Source organism: Elephantulus edwardii, unplaced genomic scaffold, assembly GCF_000299155.1.
Source record: "Elephantulus edwardii isolate Elephantulus edwardi_28Jun2011 unplaced genomic scaffold, EleEdw1.0 scaffold00044, whole genome shotgun sequence".
Lineage (NCBI taxonomy): Eukaryota > Metazoa > Chordata > Mammalia > Macroscelidea > Macroscelididae > Elephantulus > Elephantulus edwardii.
Window position 1 is genome coordinate 7,145,309 of NW_006399794.1, and position 20,549 is coordinate 7,165,857.

A 20,549-nucleotide genomic window follows, 5' to 3' on the forward strand; every position below is an offset into this window, starting at 1 on the left:
GGGAGCATTACAGGTACAGAGAATAGCTAAAATAAAGACTAAAGTGGGAAATTTATCTTCCCATTCTACCTTCAACCAATAGCCATATGATGTGCTTCTAAGACCTTCCCACGCAAGCTCTCTTTCCTCTCAAAACTTCTAGGATATTTATATCTAAAGGGAAATATTTTTCATTCTCATTGTTGCAGCTACAACTTACCTTATAATTCTTCAATTCCAGTCTTTTTAATCTTGAAATATACTGATGACAGCAGCTCCCTAGAAAGATTTTAAGAATTACCAGGGCAGAACCATGTTACCGAGCAATGTGAATACATGCAAAGATGCTTACTACATGGTTGCTTAAGTAAATTTAAGAATGAAGAACTCCAACAATATTTCTCAAAAGCCCAGTAGTGGTTTACTTGGAGCAGAGGAAAAAGAATTTATTAATTTCTCATTGAAGACACTACTCTTCTCAAATCACACTTCATTAGCTATTTATGTAGCCAGTTCCCAAGGTACATGCTGAAAACATTGGAAGAACTTTATCAAGACAAGTATATCAAGTACCTATTAAAAGATAAAGACAACTTTATCAAGTATATATTCACTAACACCAATCACAAGATTTACCAAGCCTCTGAATTGCTGGGATATTAGGTATATTGAGTTTGCAAATGGACCTAAAAGGTTAAGTGCTAAACTGCTAACTGAAAGGTCAGAAGTTTGATCCCACTAGACTAGGATAAGATGAAGCTGCCTGTGTCCATACAGATTTGCAGCACAGGAAACCCCGCGGAGCAGTTCTACTCTATCCTTTAGGGTGGCTTGAGTCATAATTAACTAATGAAGATAGGTAGTCTGTTTCAGATATTTTTTTTTCAATTTACAGATTGAAATTTTTCGTATTTTTTAAAATATACAAAATCTTTCTCATACTGCTCACATGGAGTATGCCAATATTAACTTTTGTATTCTTCTCATTGAACTGATAGACCCTGGAGATCATGACATCTATAATCTTAACAGCCTGTTTGCTTGACCCAATCCAACATCTTCCCACACTAGAATTTTGACTTGAATTTGTCATGCTAATTTATGCTTTTGGTTCTACAAATCTTCTCTCACATAGTTTCATGAACAGCATTTTAAATTTAATCCATCTTCTTCAGTACACTCTAACAAACTCTTAACATCTACAGATACTTGGTTATTAAAGTATAAAACAATGTTCTTTGTAATAAAGGTTTGAAAACAAAAATTCCTTTCGGCGTTTCCGAAGTGCGCACGATCCTGCCCAGACCGCCATCGTTGAACCTCTCCTTTCTTGCCTCCTTGACTCTTCCCGCAAAAGCTCTGAATAAAACAGTTTGATCTCCAAAAAAAAAGAAAACAAAAATTCCTACCTGCTATAGAAGGACAATCATTTTATACGCTCTTACAGTATTGAGATAACTACGCTGTAGGGAGAATTTACAGTCCTGAAACTCGTGTGGTTTTCTAGATTTATTCCTGTGATTTCTTATGTCTATAATACAGTGACAAGTTTTAGAACAATTTTCCCCTGAAAATTCTGTGATAAATTTACTCTGTGCCTCAGACTATAGTCTTCTATAACATAAAGGGCGGTGTCTTCTCCATTCCTTGAGGATGGAGCTCAGTTAATTCCAAGAAGATTTTAATGAGAGTCCTAGGGCCACCAGAGACCATTATCTTGAGATCACTATTTTAAAGGCTGTGAGTTTTATGCTCTGTGGATCTATCACCCAATGTGGTACCAACAGAACTGACATTTGTGGGACAGAAACTTTTCAATGATGTTTGCTCTAACTCTTCGGAATAGTAATGAAAATGGTTAAAATTCAACTTGCTAAAACATATCTTGGAAAGCACATGATTCCCATAGGTATATTTTATTTTCTGTTCAATTTTATTTTATACTTCTGAAAATTTGCCAAGTCCCTCATGTCTCTACTGCTTTATTCATAAGAGAATACTGTGTCATAAGAATTTACTGTCTTGGGAGTCAGTTAGAAGAAAGTAGGTAGGAGAAAATGAACACATAGCTTGATCACTCAGATTATTTTCTTATGATGCAACTCTGATGTAGAAGACTTTCCTGAGAAGGAAAATCCACTTTCACCCAAATTCACAGCTATTTCATGGCCACTAGTGATTTACCAAAATAATTCTTATTGCATCTTTCATCTGTTTGACAGTCAACATCCACTAACTAAACTGAAATTGACCTCAGTTCTCCAGGGAAACCAATCAATCCATTGTCGTCTTCTTAAGTTTTGCATTTTTTAAAATAAAATTTTATTTTGTACTGGTTTTTTTCCAAAGTTCATATACACTGTTTTTCACAACAGAACTCCTACTCCTCTCTCCACCCATCAAATTGTATGACCTTATGATTAGCTACCCCTCACCTCCCACCCCACTCTGCTCCCATCCCTATGCATTCTACAATAATGGACTTATACAGTATTAGAATATAGTATATTTTATATATACACACTATATAGTAGTATATATACTATGTACTAGTATATATATACTATATATTAGTGTGTGTGTGTGTATATATATATAGTATATTAGTATATAGTCCTTATGAGACTAAGTTACTTCACTTAGCATAATGGTCTTCAGTCCCTCCCAAGTTAGGTAGTGATTTCGAAAAATCGTTGTTCCTGGGTGTTCTGTGTAGTATTCCATCATGTGAATATACCATAATTTCTCAATACATTAAATTATGGTTGGACATTGGGGCTATTTCCATAGTCTAGTGATGATGAATAACACAGCTATAAACATTAGTATACAAATCTTTGTGCCTCAGTTCTCATATTCTCAGGGTATATTCCAAGTAGTGGAGTAGCTGGTCATAAGGAATTCCTATGTTCAGCTTTCAGAGGAAGTGTCAAACTGCTTTTCTGGAGTGGCTGAACCATTTTACAATCCCACCAACAGTGTTTAAGAGTTTCTATCGGCTGAACCATTTTACAATCCCACCAACAGTGTTTAAGAGTTTCTATCAGCTGAACCATTTTACAATCCCACCAACAGTGTTTAAGAGTTTCTATCTCACTACATCCTCTCCAACATCTATTACTTGCTGTTCTGTTAAACTTTCCCACTGCTACTGGAGTGAGATGGTATCTCACTGTGGTTTTGATTTGCATCTCTCTTACCACCAGTGATTTTGAGCATTTCTTCATGTTTCTGTTGGCCATTCGAATATCTTTCTCTGTAAAAATTCTTTCCATGCCCATTTCCTAATTGTCTTTTTCTTGTTGAGGCCCTGTAGGATTCTGTAAACTTACTTTGTTTTTATTACCCAATCGTGTAGAAAGTTAGTCAGTTTTCACATGGATGGTTTTGTAAGCTTTACCCTCCTGTGGTTAACTTCTAGCGTATGGCATTGTTATCTAAAAACATATACTGTATTATTTCAATGTTTTTTTTTTCATTTATTGAGGCTTACTTGTGTCTTAATATGTGATTGATTCTGGAGAATATACCATGTGCACTTGGGAAGAAAGTGAATTGAGATTTATTTGGGTGCAGTACCCTGAATACATTCACAAGGTCAAGTTGGCTGATTGTATAGTTTATCTCTTCTGCATTTTTGTTAAGTTTCTTTTGAGTTGACCTATGCTTTGGTGATAGTGGTATGTTGAAGTCTCCTACCACTATTGTGGTACAGTCTATTTCTTTCTTCAATTCTGTTAACCATTGTTTTATATATTTTGTAGGTCTACCATGTGGTGCATAAATATTGACCAAGGTTATGTCTTCTTGATCTATTGTGCCTTTAATCAGTATTTAATGCCCTTCCTTATATTTTTAATTTTATCCTTCTTTTTTATATTATTTTTTATTATTATTAATTTCAATGAACATCCCTTCCTTATCTTTTATGGTAGTTTCCATTCTGAAGTCTATTTTACCAGCAATTAGTATTGTGACTCCTGCTTTTTTTGTGGTTGTAATTTGCTTGTTATATATATTTTTTTTCCCCAGCCTTGGATTTTGAGTCTGTATCTCTGTCCATTTTTTAGATGTGTATCTTATAGGCAACATATTGATGGGCTTTGTTTTCTTATTCATTCTCTTATTCTCTTGATTGGCATATTTAGTCAATTCATATTAAGTGTTGTTATTGTCAGGCCAGATTTTATTTTTGCCATTTCCCCCCCTGTTATTTCTGGTTACTATTGTTCATCCACTTTCCTTTATTGTCTCCATGTAAAGGACTTCACTTAAAATTTTTTATGGTTGGTCTTATTTTCACATATTCCTCAAGTTCCTTCTTTTCTACAAAGTATCTAATTTCTCTTTCATATTTGATGGAGAGCTTTGCTGGTTATAGGATCCTTGGCTGGCAATTGTTTTCTTCCAACTTTCTGTATATGCCATCCCATTGTCTTCCAGTTCACATGTTTTTTGCTTGAAAAATCAGAACTTAATCCAATTGTTTCCCCTTTGTAGTCAACTCTTTGTTTTTCTCATGCTGCTTTTAGTATTCCATCCTTATCTTTTAATTTGGAGAAATTTGACTATGATATGTCTTGATGTTTTTCTTTTGGGGTCTAGTCTATATGGTGTTCACTGTGCTTCTTGAATGTGGACTTTCTCTTTCTTTGAAATACCAGGGAAGTTTTTTTCTTGTACTTCTTCCATAATTTTCTCTGTGACTTCCCTGTCACTCCTATGTTCTAGATTTCCAGATTTTGACATCATCTCAGATGATTCGAATGGTTTTGTTTTTTTTTTCATTTTCTTTACATCTCATCTCAAATTTTTCATCTGGTATATTTCCAGTGAGGCTCTTCTCTTTCACTCACTGACTGTTAAATCTCTTCTGTTCTTTTTTTTTTACTCACCAGTGTGTTAGAAACTTCTGCCATTTCTTAATATTCTGGATTGCATTTTCATGCTTTTCTGTTATTTCAAATACTATGTTGGCTGTTCTCTCTCTCTCAATGATTTTTCAAGTTCTTGTACCTCTTTATCTATACTATCAATTCTTTCTTCCAATTTTTGCATTTTTCTTCTGCAACTATTTAAGTTGCATCAACATGATTTTTCTGGATTGCTGTCTCTGGGGTATTTGCTCTCTTTATGACTTTCATTGTTCCATCAATTGAATCTTCCTCTGTTGTTGCTGATTGCCTTCACAAGCATGACTCAGCAATCCTGTGAACAAAAGGCCTGAAGCCCCTATACAACTATCAATATTTATCAAAGTTCATAGAGTTTCCTGAGGCATGTTGTTCAGGAATGCCACTCCTGCTTCCAAAGTATGTTATTTTTGTTATGTGCTGTTGAGTTGCCTGCGAGGCAAAGTGACCCTATGTATAGCAGCTCTGAACCCTTCCCTGTCCTGAGCTAGTCTCATTAATTCTGACACACCAACCACCATTGCCCCAGTCACTGTATCAATTTATCTCATCCAGGGTTTCCCTCTCCTGCACTGCCTGTCCACCCTTCTGAGCATGATGTCCTTCTACAAGGACAGGCCTCTCCTGGCCACGTGCCCAAAGTAAATGAGGTGGAGCTTCAAAATTCTAGCCTCCAAGGAGAGACTTGGTTTCATCCTCTCCAAGACAGATCTATTTTCTTGGCAGTCCACAGTATGTTCAAGACTCTTCTCCAGCACCACAACTCAAAGACATTTATTCTTCTGCCATCCTAAGTCATTGTCCAACTCTCTGAAGCATAACAAGTAATTGAGAAGACCATGCCCTGGATTAGGCACACGTTTGTCTTCTTGTAGCTGTTCAAATGACTCCACATCAACATATTTCTTCTGGTTCTCTCTATCCGGGATATTCATTGGGTCTGCCTCTTTAGGAGAAGGTTTATTTTGGTGTTTTGTTTTGTTTTTTTCATAATGACTGAGGGCAGACTGCTGCTTCCTTGACACTATGTGAGTCTTTTCCTAGTAGATAGTAAGTTGCTTTACCTATATAATGACCCAGGGTATGGCAACGTTTTGTGAAGGACCTGTATATTGGTGCTCGTCTCTTGGGAAGAACAGTCAACCAGAAGCTGGATGACTGTTGCCCTCCTAAAACTCTGTCTCCACCTGGTCTCTTCCTCTTCCTCTTAAGCTTAATAAATCCCATCTGATGTAGCTAGTCAGCAGCGTTTCACCCAAAGTACCTGTGATATTGGTGCTCCTGGTGCTGGACAGCAGGGGCAGCAGCTGGGCGGTCTCCTGGAGGCAGGGCAGTGGGGTCTTCAAGCAGAGGGGCAGTGGTCTAGTGCTCTAGGTGGGACTGTGGTTTAAAATTGCAGCAGTGGTCTGTCGCTTGCCAGGGTGTGAGTGCGCCTGGCTTGGCTGCAGCCTTTCGCAGATGTTGGGGAAGCTGTGGCTGGAAGACGCTCCTGGGCCAGCCAAGCCACACAAATCTCTGGCGTCTTGCAGCAGAGTAAAGGTAAGTTCCACCATGAGCGGGTCTGGCGAGAGGAGTGGAGCTTGCGAGAAGAGCAAATTTTGCATTTTTATGCTTTCATCTGTTCCCTCTGTTTGAAATGCTTTTTAATCCTGACTTCACCCTTCAAAATGTGCTCATTCACAAGTTCCACCTCATTGGAGAAGCTGTTTGCTTTCATAATGTGGTAACAAATTCAGACATAAATTAAAGCAATGAAGAATGCAATGGTTGCCACTGGCTACAATAACCTCAAGTCTGATAGGTAAGGCATAACAGTCTACATAAAGTAAAATCTATGAAGACCAGAGCTCGTGTAAGATGGAAGCCTCAAGGAGAAGGAAAAATTCCCATTTCCCCTCTATTAATAGAGTGCTATATAAAATGGTTAAGACAATGCTATCAAAGGCAAAAAACTCTCAAACCCCAGAGAAATAAGGCAGTCTTGTTGAGTTTTAGCAATCACAGGTTACTTTATTTGTACACAATCATAATTTTGAATTTTTGAAGGTAGATAACTTTCATGCAGTCTGGATCTTCTTTATTAGGTTGGTGGGCACATAAAATATAATGCCATAATTTTCTCTGAAAGCTACCTTCTAATAGCTCATACCCACACCACTGTTACCAAGTCTATTCCCTTTCACAGGGACCCTACAGCAGAGAAAAGAACTGTGTCATACAGTTGCCAAAGCTATATACCAATAATGGAAGAAGATTGCTCCATCTTTGTCTCCTGCAAAGTGGCTGGTGCACTGCTGACCTTGTTTTGCAACCAAATCTCTTATCCACTGTGCACCAGCACTTCTCTAACCAGCTTATAGCTGTATCTTATTTGAGAATTTCTCCTCCATGAAAGGAATATGATTGTCTGGAACTATTTATCATACCAAACACAACAGCTAAATAAGCAATGACACAATAATTATTAGGCAAAAGAAGCAAATAAAAATCCCTTGTCTGATGAAAGGAAATCATGAAGGTGCCATTTATTCTCCAGGTCTTCCTTGAAAAGCAGTTTGAAGTTGTCCTTCTTCCGAACCTACACTTTTGCCTGTTTTACTCATTAGCAGTTTTCATTCTAGCGTTTCCTCACAAATTACTTGCTTAAGGATTATTGCCTAAAACTCTACTTTTGGTGATAAGGCACCCCGTAGAGGATTACTTTGTTCCAGAATTGACAAATAGCAGTGGGTTTGATTTTAGTTTTCAAGTAGATTAAAATGAGAGAATTTGGTGAGCTCTGGTGGCCTAGTGGTAAGAAGCTGCATTGTAATCCCAGAGGTTAGTGGTTCGAATCCACCAGATGTTCTACTCAAGAAGGAGGGACAATCTCCTCCTGTACCAGTCAGATTTGATTTGACAGTACACACATATCATCATCATCTTCTTCATCATCATCATACTCATCATAAATTCTTTAAAAATGAGAGAATTTTTTTTTACTATGCTAAGACATTAAGACATTGAGATTATTAACAGTGTAGTGTGCTTGGTGCTAGAATCAACATTCTTGGTACCAGCAGCTGGGAAAATAAAAAGACAAATTGTATTGGGAAAGTCAGCTGTCAGGGACCTCTCCAGAGCACTGAAGACCAATGATATCAGTCTGGAGACTTATGTGCACTTGATACAGGCCATGGTCTTTGCAATCATTTGCTATGCATCAGAGTGCTGGACAATGACTAGGGAGGATAGAAGGAGAATTGATGCCTTTAAGCTGTGGTGCTGGAGAAGAGTGTTGAATATACCATGGACTGCCAAGGAAACAAACAGACTCATCCTAGAGAGAGAGGGTGAGGCCAGGCTTCTATTTGGAGGCAAAGATTCTGAAGCTTTGTCTGACATTCTTTGGACATGTTGCAAGAAGGGACCAGTCCTTGCAGAGGGACATCATGCTTGGGAAGGTGTAGGGACAGCGCAAGAGAGAAAGACCCTCAATGAGATGGATTGACTCAGTGACTGGGGTAATGAGGATAGATGTGCCAGAGGATTGGCACAGGATAGAGCAGGGTTTAGGGCTGTTGTACATAGAGTTGCTATGAGTGGCAAGTGATTTGATGGCACATAAAAACAATAACAAAGACTTTTTTAAAAAAATTCTTTCACTTTTGTACATTTTTTTCCTCTCCCTCTCCTTAAATCTTTTCTCAGTCCACTTTGTAAAAATAAAAGAAAATTTTTCATTTTAACTTTGTGTTTTAGGGGAAAAACCCCAAGTAGCCACTGAAGTTGTAAAAGCAAAGTAGATCTGGCATTCTCTGCCATGGTATTCGCAATTACTTGTTATGCTTCAGAGAGATGGACAATGACTTAAGATGACAGAAGAATCAATACCTTCGAGTTGTGGTGCTGGAGAAAAGTCTTGAACATACCATGGACTTCCAAAAAAAACAAATAGGTTTGTCTTAGAAAGGGTGAGTCTCTCCTTGGAGGCTAGGATTTTGAAGCTCAGCCTCACAAACTTTGGGCCAGGAGAGCCCAGTCCTTAGAGAAGGACATCATGTTCAAAAGGGTGAAGGAACAGCGCAGGAGAAGAAGATTCTGGACGAGATGGATTTATACAGTAACCTGGGCAATGGGAGTTGGTGTGTCAGAATTAAGGCGAGTGCCTCAGGAGAGGGCATGCTTAGTACAGAGCTGCTGTACATAGGGTCACTATGGGTCTCAGGTGACTCAACAGCACATAACAACATCCTCTGTCACATCCAATATGCTTGTCAACTTCTTGGTAGAAAAAAAGTACAATCTCCTCTTTGGATGTGCCAGTCAGCTTGGTTCACCTGTTTTCTTTTGGTCAGCTGAATGTATTCCTCTAGCTGTATGGCCCATGACTGCTTTGTAGCAATCTGCAACTCATTGCTCTATTCAACAAAAATGTCCACACAAATCTGAGTCCATTTATTCTGCATGGTTTATGTAGGTAGTTTTCTCAGTGCTTCCTTTTTTACAATTTTCTTCTTTATTTTTCTGTGGACCAAATCAGGCCAATCATTTTTTCTGTGATTTTGCTCCGTTAGTTGAACTTTCCTGTTCTGATGTCAGTGTTCCTGCAGTGGTTCCTTCATTCTCTGCTGGCTCCATCATTGTGGTCACAGTGTTCGTCATAGCTGTCTCCTACATCTACATCCTCATCACCATTCTGAAGATGCGCTCCACTGAGGGCCGCCACAAGGCTTTCTCCACCTGCACCTCCCACCTCACTGCAGTGACTCTGTTCTACGGGACCATTACATTCATTTACGTGATGCCCAAGTCCAGCTACTCGACTGACCAGAACAAGGTGGTGTCTGTGTTCTACATGGTGGTGATTCCCATGTTGAACCCCCTCATCTACAGTGTTAGGAATAATAAGATTAAGGGGCCTTTCAAAAAAAGAGCTTGGTAGAAAAAAATATTTCCTTAATAAAACTTATTTTGTCGAGTTTGATGTAATACTATGATGCAATAATATGAAAGAAAATTGAACTTATGTAGTCAAAATATATCTGCTTATCATGAATTGATACAGTCTGCAGAAAATATGGGTGAATTATAAGAGAGTGAATCATGGATCCATACTGAGTTAACTTTAATGAAATTAAATTCAATATATAATTAAGAAACACATCCTAACCATCCCACCCTGCTGGATGAAAATATGGTAATTATTTTGTGTTGCCCACAAATCTGCTGGATTTAAAAAAAAAAAACCCAATACCACACTCCCTGAAATATGCATTTTTGTTTTTAATCTTTCACTCCCTTATATAAAATATTCTGTTTATTAGTAAACCAGTTTGTCACTTTATCTCAAAGAAGACTTTGTAAGCAATCGGTGTTAATAACTTGTTTTCAGTATTCATGGAAAGACAGACCTTATATTACCATCATTATTATCAATTTAACCATTATGTGCATTGTAGACAACCAGATTATGCCTTAAATGTCATAGCTATGAAAATGTCTCTGGTACACTCCTTACATTTGAGTTTTTCCTTTTAGGTAAGAATAGCAAATAACAAAACAAGTTGTTGTTGTTAAGTGCCATCGAGTAGAGCACGACTTATAGCGACCCTAAAAACAACAACAACAACAACAAAAATCTGAACTCTGTTGTATAACTATCGTAATTTCTCTAATATTCATAGAGTTTCCAAAGGCATGTTGTTTAGAAAGTGGATGCCAACCCTGCTTCTAAGCCTGTCTTAATCTGGGAGCTCCACCAAACTCTGTCTACCTTGGGCATTATGTCATTATGGCATTTGACAAACCAGTGGCACAGCGTTAAGCACCACAGCAACCCCAAGTTACCTCAGTCCAGCAAACTGACAGATCAGCTGTACCACTTAGATGAATGTTCTTCCCAAAAACAAAAGCCCACTCACCAGTTCCTGATTGATTTAAACAAGAGGCTTCCAGCCCACAGCTGATTGTTAGCTAAATCCATTAAATCCAATCAGCTCACATACAATTGTGAACAAAATTAAAAAAAAAACAAACACCAAATACACCCAAACAGCTTATATCCTACTTCCAATTAAAACAAGGGAACCTATACCCCTTCACCCCCAATCCAACTGCTTCACACATGAGCCTCCAAACTGAAGATTTAGTCAGGGCCCAATTGACTTTTAAATACAAAGGCCTGTACACCAGGTCATGATTGACTTAAACAAGAGGCTTCCAGCTCACAGATGATTGTTAGCTAAATCAAATCAGCTCACACATAATTGTGAATGAAATAAAAAAAAACAACCAGTTTACACCCAACTTTCAACTAAAACAAAGCAAAAACAACACCTAAAACTCAAGGTTGGTCAGAAACAGGGGAAAAAAAAAAATAAAAATATTAAGAGACAAAATGGAAACAACCTTAGAAGCTCTAGCCTGTATAATAAATAGGCTTGCAAATATAGCAAAAAAATGCAGAACCAGGAGGTGATAAATTAATGAAAGGAACGTTCAAAAAAATCAAACTTTTGTGTGCATCAAAACTTTTCCAAAAGGGTAAAAAGAAAGCCCACAGCCTGGGGGAAAACTGGCAATGACATTTTAGGCAGAGATCTCATAATGAAAGCTTATAGGATATTACAGGATCTCCCCAAGAAAAACAGACAAAAGACATGAAAAGACTCTTCACAAAGGAGGACATATGAATGACAGAAAAACACACAAAGAAATGTTCAAAATAACTGACAATCAGAAAGATGCAAATCAAAATAATGAGATAACATCCCGGTAGCAGTAGTAAAGTTTAACAGGGGAGCAAACAATAAATGTTGGCAAGTATGGGGACATATTGTAACTCTCAGGCACTGCTGATTGGACCATAAATGGCACAACCACTATGGAAGGTAAATTGGAATTTCCTCAAAAGGCTGAACCCATGGAAATCTCATATGATCCAACCATTTAATTGCTGGAAATATAACCAAAGGAAATTAGAGCTGATACAGAAACAGAGATATGTATACCTACGTTCACAACGTTGTTATTAAAAATAGTAATAAAATGGAAATAACTTGAATACTCATCAACAAATAAATGGATAGAAACAAGGGTATATTCATTTAATGCTATAATATTATTCTGTACTAAAGAATGAAGTATTCATAAAAATGACATAACATGGAAGAGTCTAGAGAGAATTATGCTGAGTGAAATGACTCAAAAGGACAAATACTGCATAAGATCATTGTTAAAAAAACAGGATGGATTTGTGAGTGCAGAGGCAAGAATGGAAAAAGAGTGGATAGATAATGAACACTAAACTGGAATAGATGAAGGGAAGGGATCTGAAAGGAAGGCAAGAAAAAGCGTGATACGTATGACAGTAACCATCTGGAACAAGATGTGAATTACAAAGTGAATTGTGGGAGAGGGAAGAGGAACGGAGGTAGGAAAATGAGTATCAATGAGTATCAAAACCCAACTGTTTGGTAAAATTTCACAATAAAAAATATGGATGATGGTATAAATAAAGAATATATTTTAAAACGTTTGTGGTCAACATCTCTGGGAATTACTCATATAAACACTTCCTACTCTCTAGGCTATCATGGGTTTCTATAATGCAAGAGGTAAGTGACAGCAAAAGATGTACTTGATTACAGATTCAGTCAAGCATGAGTGAAACACTAGTCAGTATGTCCTTAACATCCCATGGAAGACACACCAAACTGGTTGCTCATCAGACAACCTTTTAATTGTCTGTTGATGGTATAGTGGGTGTATTTTGAGTTGCCTGGAAGGCAATGCTTAGGATGAGGATTTCACTTTGCTTGATTTACATGGAAGGTAATACAAGGAAGCAGGAATAAGGATGAAGGTAAGGGTAAGGTTAAGGATAAGTAAGGATGAGGGTGAAGGAGAAAAAGCTGTGTCATTACAAGGGTGTGTAATCAAAGTCATAGCCATGATAGTTGGATTCTTTTGGGACAGGTAAGAAACATTGTCTGCCCATCTAAAGGGTGGAGAAGGATGTTTATACACTGAATCCTAGTAACCATTGGTTGTAGATTTCCTTTAGGGGCTTTAACTCATCCTACATCTGGGATATCCTTGTATGTGGACTAAACAGCCTGATATAATGGCTCTCTTGGTAAAGTAGTGCAGGCCTAAACAACCCAGAAGTCAGGCTGGCTGGCCCCCAAAATTGAGGGAATACCAACTGGCATTTCAATGAACAGATGCTCACCAGGCCATGCCAAGAAATCTGGAAGAGAGCTACCTAGCCAACTGACTGGAAAGATCCATATTTATTCCCATTCCTAAAAAAGGTGATCCAATAGAATGTGGAAATTATTGCATCACATGCAAGTAAAATTTTACTGAATATTATTAAAAAAATTTCTAAGAACGGTGTACTGACAGAACTTCCAGAAATTCAAACAGAATTGAGACGAGGCAGTGGTACCAGATAATACCAGAAATATGTCAATCTGTGTTTTCTTGACTATGCAAAGGCATTTGACTGTGTAGATCATATTGAGAAGAATGGGAATCCCAGAACACTTAATTATGTGCTTGTTGAAACCTATACCTAGACCAAGAGGCTGCTGTTTTCTTGATGTTGAGATGCAATCCATATTGAAGGCTGTAGTCTTTGATCTTCTTCAGGAAGGCTTCAAGTCTTCCTCACCTTCAGCAAGCAAAGTTATGTCATTTGCATACTGAATTTGCTATTGATAAGTCTTCCTCCAATCCTGATGCCACATTCTTCTTCCTAGAGCCCAGGTTCCCAAAGAACTTGCTCAGCATAGAGACTGAATAGGTATGGAGAAAGAACACAACCTTAATTCACACCTTCCTTGTTTTTAAATTAAGGATGACAGAAGAAAAATCAATGCCTTTGTATTCAGGTGTTGGAGAGAATATTGACTATTCTATTGACTGCCAAGAGAACAAACAAATGTATTTTGCATAAAGTGAAAACAGAGTGCTCCTTGGAGGTAAGGCTGGTGAAACTTCATTACACATACTTTGAGCATCTTGCTTGGCAGGGCCAGCCCTTGGAAAAAGCATCATGCTTGGAAAGATAGAGGGTCAGAAAAAGATACAATACAATGGATTGATACAGTCACTGTAACAATGGGCTCAAGTATAGTAGGGTTGATAAGGATGGAACAAGAAAGGATTTAGATCCATTGTTTTTAGGGTCATAGAAGATGTAGTCATCTCCGAGGCATGTAACAGCCACCAACACCTTGTGGGGAAGCAGGGCTCTGCTCTCTGACTGTCTTATTAAGAACCTCTCATTCACACTATTATTCCTTCTCCCTCTCAATTTTTGTTTTCCCTATGCTCTCCAAGGCCTTTGGTTGTTCAGATTGCTTATAACTAGATCTTTTTTTTTATTTTATTTTTTAAAATTTTTTAGAATAACTACTGTGTTCCTCCTGGGGAGAGAGTAGATTCCATCAGTCTCTCTGGGTTGTCTGTCCCACTCGATATCCGAGGGACCGGTCTCTCTTGATAACATATCCAATTAAGTCTCCTGATGATGTTACCTATGCTTAAGGACATATCTTGAGATGGTTTTTTTTTATGAAAAATGGGGTACCGTTTCTCTTCAGTTTGCCATTTGCAACATAGTAGAGCATAAGTATGTCTGATGACCCACACCAGTCTGTTCAGTTCACTTTTTAATCTTTCTAGATTCATACTTTGCATATTCCACAGTGTGATTGTTACTGGATATTTTCAGGTGTTTCTTCTCATTTTTAGTTATATACCACCAGTGACTGTAGGTCTCCTAAGCTTTATTCCATTTACATCTTTAAGGTCAATTTTACTTCAAAGATGCAGCTCTTCCCAGTTGTATTTTGAGTCCCTTCCACCTGATGGTCTCATCTTTTGACATGATATCTGGCAATGTTCTGTTTCTATACATGAGGTGTTCACAGGTCTTTTTTACCCCATAGAAGTAGATCTCCAGATTTTTCTACTTAGTCTTGTCTTAATCTGGAAATGGTAATCTATCCACATTTGACTGAAATGTGCAGGATAGTATGAAAAAAATGAGTCCACACAGTAAAACAAACTGACATTAGCAGTGGAAATATATATTATTGTTGTTATGTGCCTTCAAGTCCCCTGTGACTAGCGACCCTATGTACAACAGTCCTAAACCCTGCTCTATCCTGTGCCAATCACACTCTCTGACACATCTACCCCCATTATCCCAGTCACTGAGTCAATGCATCTCATCAAGGGTCATCCTTTCTTGTGCTATCCCTCCACGTTACCAAACATGATGCCCCTCTCCAAGGACTGGTCGCACTTTGCAACATGTGCAAAGTATGTCAGACAGAGCTTCAAAATCTTTACCTCCAAAGAGAAGCCTGGTCTCACCCTTTCTAGGATGAGCCTATTTGTTCTCCTAGCAGTTCGTGGTATATTCAATACTCTCCTCCAGCACCACAGCTCAAAAGCATCAATTCACCTTCTATCATCCCTAGTCATTGTCCAGCTTGCAAGTAATTGCGAAGACCATAGCCTGTATCAGGTGCACCTTAGTCTCCTGACTGATGTCATTGCTCTTCAGTACTTTGGAGAGATATCTAACAGCAGACGTTCCCAATGCAGTTCACCTTTTTATTTCCTGGCTGCTGATACCAAGAGTGTTGATTGTGGAGCCAAGCAAACTAAAGCGGTCAACAATCTCAATCTCTTCACCATCTATCATGATGCTGCCAATCAGCCCAGTGGTAAGAATCTTTGTTTTCTTGATGCTGAGCTTCAATGTATATTGAAGGCTGCAGTCCTTGACCTTCTGCAACAGGCACTTCAGGTCCTTCTCAGTTTCAGCAAGTTGGGTTGTGTCATCTGCATAACACAGGTTGTTGATGAATCTTCCTCCAATCCTGATGCCACATTTCTCCTCATAGAGCGCAGCATCCTGGATAATCTGTTCTGCATATAGATTGAAAAGGTATGGAGACAGGACACATCCCTAGCGTACACCCTTCCCAATTTTGAACCATGAAGTGTTTCCTTGCTCTATTCTGATGACTGCCTCCTGCTCCAAATTTAGGTTTTGCATAAGCACAGTCAAGTGTTCTGGGATTCTCATTCTTCTCAGAGTCAGCCACAATTCGTTGTGATCCACACAGTCAAATGCCTTTGCATAGTCAATGAAACACAGATAGACATTCCTCTGGTACTCCCTGTTTTCAGCCAAGATCCTTATATTACTATTATAAATAACTATTAAATGTAAATTACAGAAAGATCTCTGGACATCTATGGAGAAATAAAAGCATAAATTTGACTACTTGAGATTTCATAGAATCCTATGGGGACGGAATTGTTTAGTATCCACTACAGAACATGATATTGCTCCATGGTTCTTTTTAATTCACATTTGAATCTCTGTATTCTTCAGAGATTTATTCCCTAAGGAACACAGTAACAAGAGACAGCTATAAAATCACAGTATCTGTAGAAATATTAAATATGTATGACCTATTATTCCTACAGGTAAGAGTGTGTGTGTGTGTGTGCGTGCACGCGTGCATGCACACATGCGTGTGCTTGTGAATGAATATGGTGACTCAGTTTCACTTACCATTTGAGAACACATTACTTGTTTAGGTTGATTGTATTTAGAAGTCCTGAATGGGAAAAGGGCAGATGTAATCAAGTAAATAAGAACCTTTGGCTGAATTACTCTGCTCCTACAGGTTCCTGTAAGTAAAAAGTAGTAACTGACATTATCAGTTCCATATGACCAGATACTCATATAAATATTTAAAAATATCTAACTAAGATTCTGAGACAGAGTACTATTTTCTAGCTTTGAGAAACTTTGAATATTTATTGTTAATAAATTGTTATTGTTTTGTGCCATTGGTTTGAGTATAGTGACCTCATGAACAACAAATCCAAACCATCTTTTCCGGTGCCATCCTCACCATCTCTGACACACCTGAGTTCATTGCTGAAGTCACTGTGTCCATCCATCCTATTGAAGGTCTTCCTCTCCTTTGCTATGAGTGTTGATTGTGGATCCAAGTAAAGTGAAATCCTTGATAAATTCAATCTTTTTTCCATTTATCATGATGTGTTTTATTGTTCCAATTTTGAGGATTTTTGTTTTACACTGAAGTGCTTGAATCACCTATTGAAATTTATAAATATGATACAATTTACCCCATTTTTAAATTCTTTTCTAGAACTGTTACAATAAATGACATTTGTGGTGTTTTTTTAAAAGAATTATCTTATTTAATAGGTAGAGATTTTAGAATCAATAGATAACTAGTTTTGTTTTACATATTAGCTGTCAAAATGCCAAAAGGGTAAGCTAATATTAATCCATTGGCTAGTGCATTGAACTTCAAGCCAGGTATTATTTATCTTCATTTATAGTTATTAAAGAAATATCAGATTTCTTGAGGTTCATATTTTTATTTGGCATATGTTTTGTAATCCTGTATAAATTTGATAATATCTTTCAGATTAATTTTTATTATCTCCAAAATAATGAAATTACCTACTTACTGTTAATTGTTATGTGTCATCAAGTCAGAACTGATTCATAGCTGACCTTCTAGTGGATTTTTCAGAGGCAGTACATTGCTGAAGTAGAGCTTACTCATCTTTCTCCTGTGGAGCAACTGTCAGATTTGAAACATGTTCTTTTGTATTGGAAGTGCAACTCCTACCAATTAATCCACCAGAGCTTCCAAATAATTAAATTAGAGAAAGTAAAATAAAACAATGTATGTTAGGACCAGCAACAGCTGCTATAGCCATAAGCAAACTCTCAGGTCCTATTCTATAGTTCTGTGCTTGGCACTAGGGGCACCATGAACATGGGTAACCATAGTGACTGCCATGACCAGGGAGATCACCTGAGATTGCCATGGAAGAAAAAGTTGTCTCTTCTCAACAATTAAAAAAAGCAACTAGTTGGAAGAGTAAAAAAGCTAAGATTATGGATAAATCCCCATAAATATTGTAACTCTGCCTTTAATTCAAGGTTACTTCTCATTGGTGAGAGAGGGATCTGACTCTTAGAAAGTGTACTGTGCTTAACTGTTTATATTTCTTCCTTTCACTAATAAACCTGATAGTATTCATTTTTGTTAATGTCTTTCTGTGACAACCTTCTCTAGAAAGAACTTACTAGTCCTCTCTGAGGCATTAGATCCTGTGAATCTTCTATACTGGAACCAGAACTGAACAATATATCTTTTACATTATGTAATAGGACTGCTAGGAGAACAAACAGGTTTGTCCTGGAGAGGGTGAAGCCAGAGTGTTCCCTGGAGTCAAGGATTCTGAAGCTTCTTCTGACATATTTTGGGCATGTTGCAAGGAGGGACTGGTCCTTGGAAAGGGACATCATGTTTGGCAGAGTGGAGGGGAAGCGAAGGAGAGGAAGACCTTTGGTGAGATGGATCGATTCTGTGACTGGAGTGGTGGGAATAAGTGCGTTTGAGATGACTAGGTTGGCACAGGATAGAACAGCATTTAGAGCTCTTGTACATAGGGTCACTATGAGTCGCAAGCGACTCGATGGCACATAACAACAACAACAACAATATGACTTAATATAATATTTATAATTATTTTAATTATTATATCCAATAATAATGGGATATAATAGGACATTCTTAGTCCTATTATTTATTAAGCTACCATTTTATCTAGATTATATTAGAATATCTCTCTTTTTTTTGGCTATTGTATTAACTATCCTTCCTGATATTGAATTAGTTTCTATTTTTTATTGTTGTTATTTCGTACCTTCAAAAACACTTTAACAGTATCTTAAAAATATAAAAAGAACATAATCTATTGAATTTTCTAATATTACGGCCAAAATCTGTATACCTATATATTGTCGTTGTGTACCCTCAAGTCAGAACCAACCCGTAGTTGACCTTGAGGCATTAAATAGCTTGGGAGGAAACTGCCCATCTTTCCATATTTGTCATAAGTTGCAGTATACTTGAAGGCATCTAGCAACAATATATGCCATTACATGTTAATATGCATTGACACTTGACTGTAACCTTTATTTATAATGTCTTGTGAAAATGGAGCCAGGAAATTAATTTCTTTAATGCAATTTTTTCATCACAGAATTTTTTGTTACCAGCTACACTGGCTCATGGATTCTCTGGCAGATGCAAACCACACTGCAGTGACAGAATTTATTCTATTAGGCTTAACAGAAGAGCCTACTCTTCAAATCATCCTCTTCATGGTGATCCTTTGCATCTATCTAGTGACTGTATCTGGTAATCTTAGCACAATCATTCTTATCAGAATTGCTTCTCAGCTTCATCATCCTATGTATTTTTTCCTCAGCCACTTGGCACTGGCTGATATAGGCTACTCATCCTCTGTCACACCCAATATGCTTGTCAACTTCTTGGTAGAGAGAAATACAATCTCCTATCTCGGATGTGCCATTCAGCTTGGTTCAGCTGTTTTCTTTGGGACAGTGGAGTGCTTTCTTCTGGCTGCCATGGCCTATGACCGCTTTGTAGCAATCTGCAGCCCACTGCTCTATTCAACCAAAATGTCCATGCAGGTCTGTGTCCAGTTATTCTGTGTGGCTTATGTAGGTGGGTTTCTCAATGCTTCCTCTTTTACAATTTCCTTCTTTTCTTTATCTTTCTGTGGACCAAATCAGGTCAATCATTTTTTCTGTGATTTTGCTCCTTTAGTTAAGCTTTCCTGTTCTGATGTCAGTATTCCTGCAGTGGTCCCCTCGTTCTCTGCTGGCTCCATCATTGTGGTCACAGTGTTCGTCATAGCTGTCTCCTACATCTACATCCTCATCACCATCCTGAAGATGCGCTCCACTGAGGGCCGCTACAAGGCCTTCTCCACCTGCACCTCCCACCTCACTGCAGTGACTCTCTTCTATGGAACCATTACATTTATTTATGTGATGCCCAAGTCCAGTTACTCAACTGACCAGAATAAGATAGTATCTGTTTTCTACATGGTGGTGATCCCCATGTTAAATCCCCTCATTTACAGTCTTAGAAATAATGAGATTAAGGGGGCACTCAAAAGACAGCTTGGTAGAAAAAGATTTTCTTAATAAAATTTATTTTGTAAAGTCTGATGCAGTAATACACTGTAAATATAATATTAAAGAAAATTTGCTTATGTTTTCCAACTATATGTGTCTATCTCTAGCTAATATGGTCTTTGCAGGAAATGTGGGAGTGAATGATAAGACAGTCAATTAGATATCAATACTGAGTTAACTTTAATGAAATTACATTCAATTTATAATCATGAAACATAAATTTATTCAAATAAAAAATTATAAATCTGTGGCAGATTCTTGTTAACTTTTATCTTTATACTGTTTTTCAAAAGTAATTCTAATGTGTTAAATCTGGGTGTTTGTACTTCCAAACCTTTAAGGTTGTGTTTATATTAAACAACAGCTTACACTGAGATGAGCCTAATAACTCTAATTAAGCCTTGATTGAGTACATTATGAGGTGAAATTAAAAGAGGGACCTAATAGTAAAATTGTTAGGGATGTTCTGCTTGTAGGAAAGTTAACTGCTAAATATGGTCTTTGTGGACTCAGAAAGTACTGACTTCTGTTCCTATGTTGACTCTGGCCTTAGAGATAAGAAGTCTGAAAATCTCAAAGTG

At 37.7% G+C, this 20,549-nt stretch overlaps 1 protein-coding gene and 1 pseudogene across 1 annotated transcript; both read left to right on the plus strand.

Annotated features, from left to right (window-relative positions):
* The first annotated feature begins 6,350 nt into the window (after positions 1-6,350).
* LOC102846494 lies at positions 6,351-9,816 on the plus strand (annotated as a pseudogene).
* Positions 9,817-19,032: 9,216 nt separating this feature from the next.
* Positions 19,033-19,977, plus strand: LOC102846893 (olfactory receptor 502-like). The gene has a single exon (XM_006885609.1). The coding sequence runs from the start codon at positions 19,033-19,035 to the stop codon at positions 19,975-19,977; it is 945 nt and encodes a 314-aa protein (XP_006885671.1).
* Positions 19,978-20,549: the final 572 nt, after the last annotated feature.

Bases quoted from the DNA above. Each gene is read 5' to 3' on its own strand.
- LOC102846893 (XM_006885609.1), top strand. From the start codon at position 19,033: ATGGATTCTCTGGCAGATGCAAACCACACTGCAGTGACAGAATTTATT.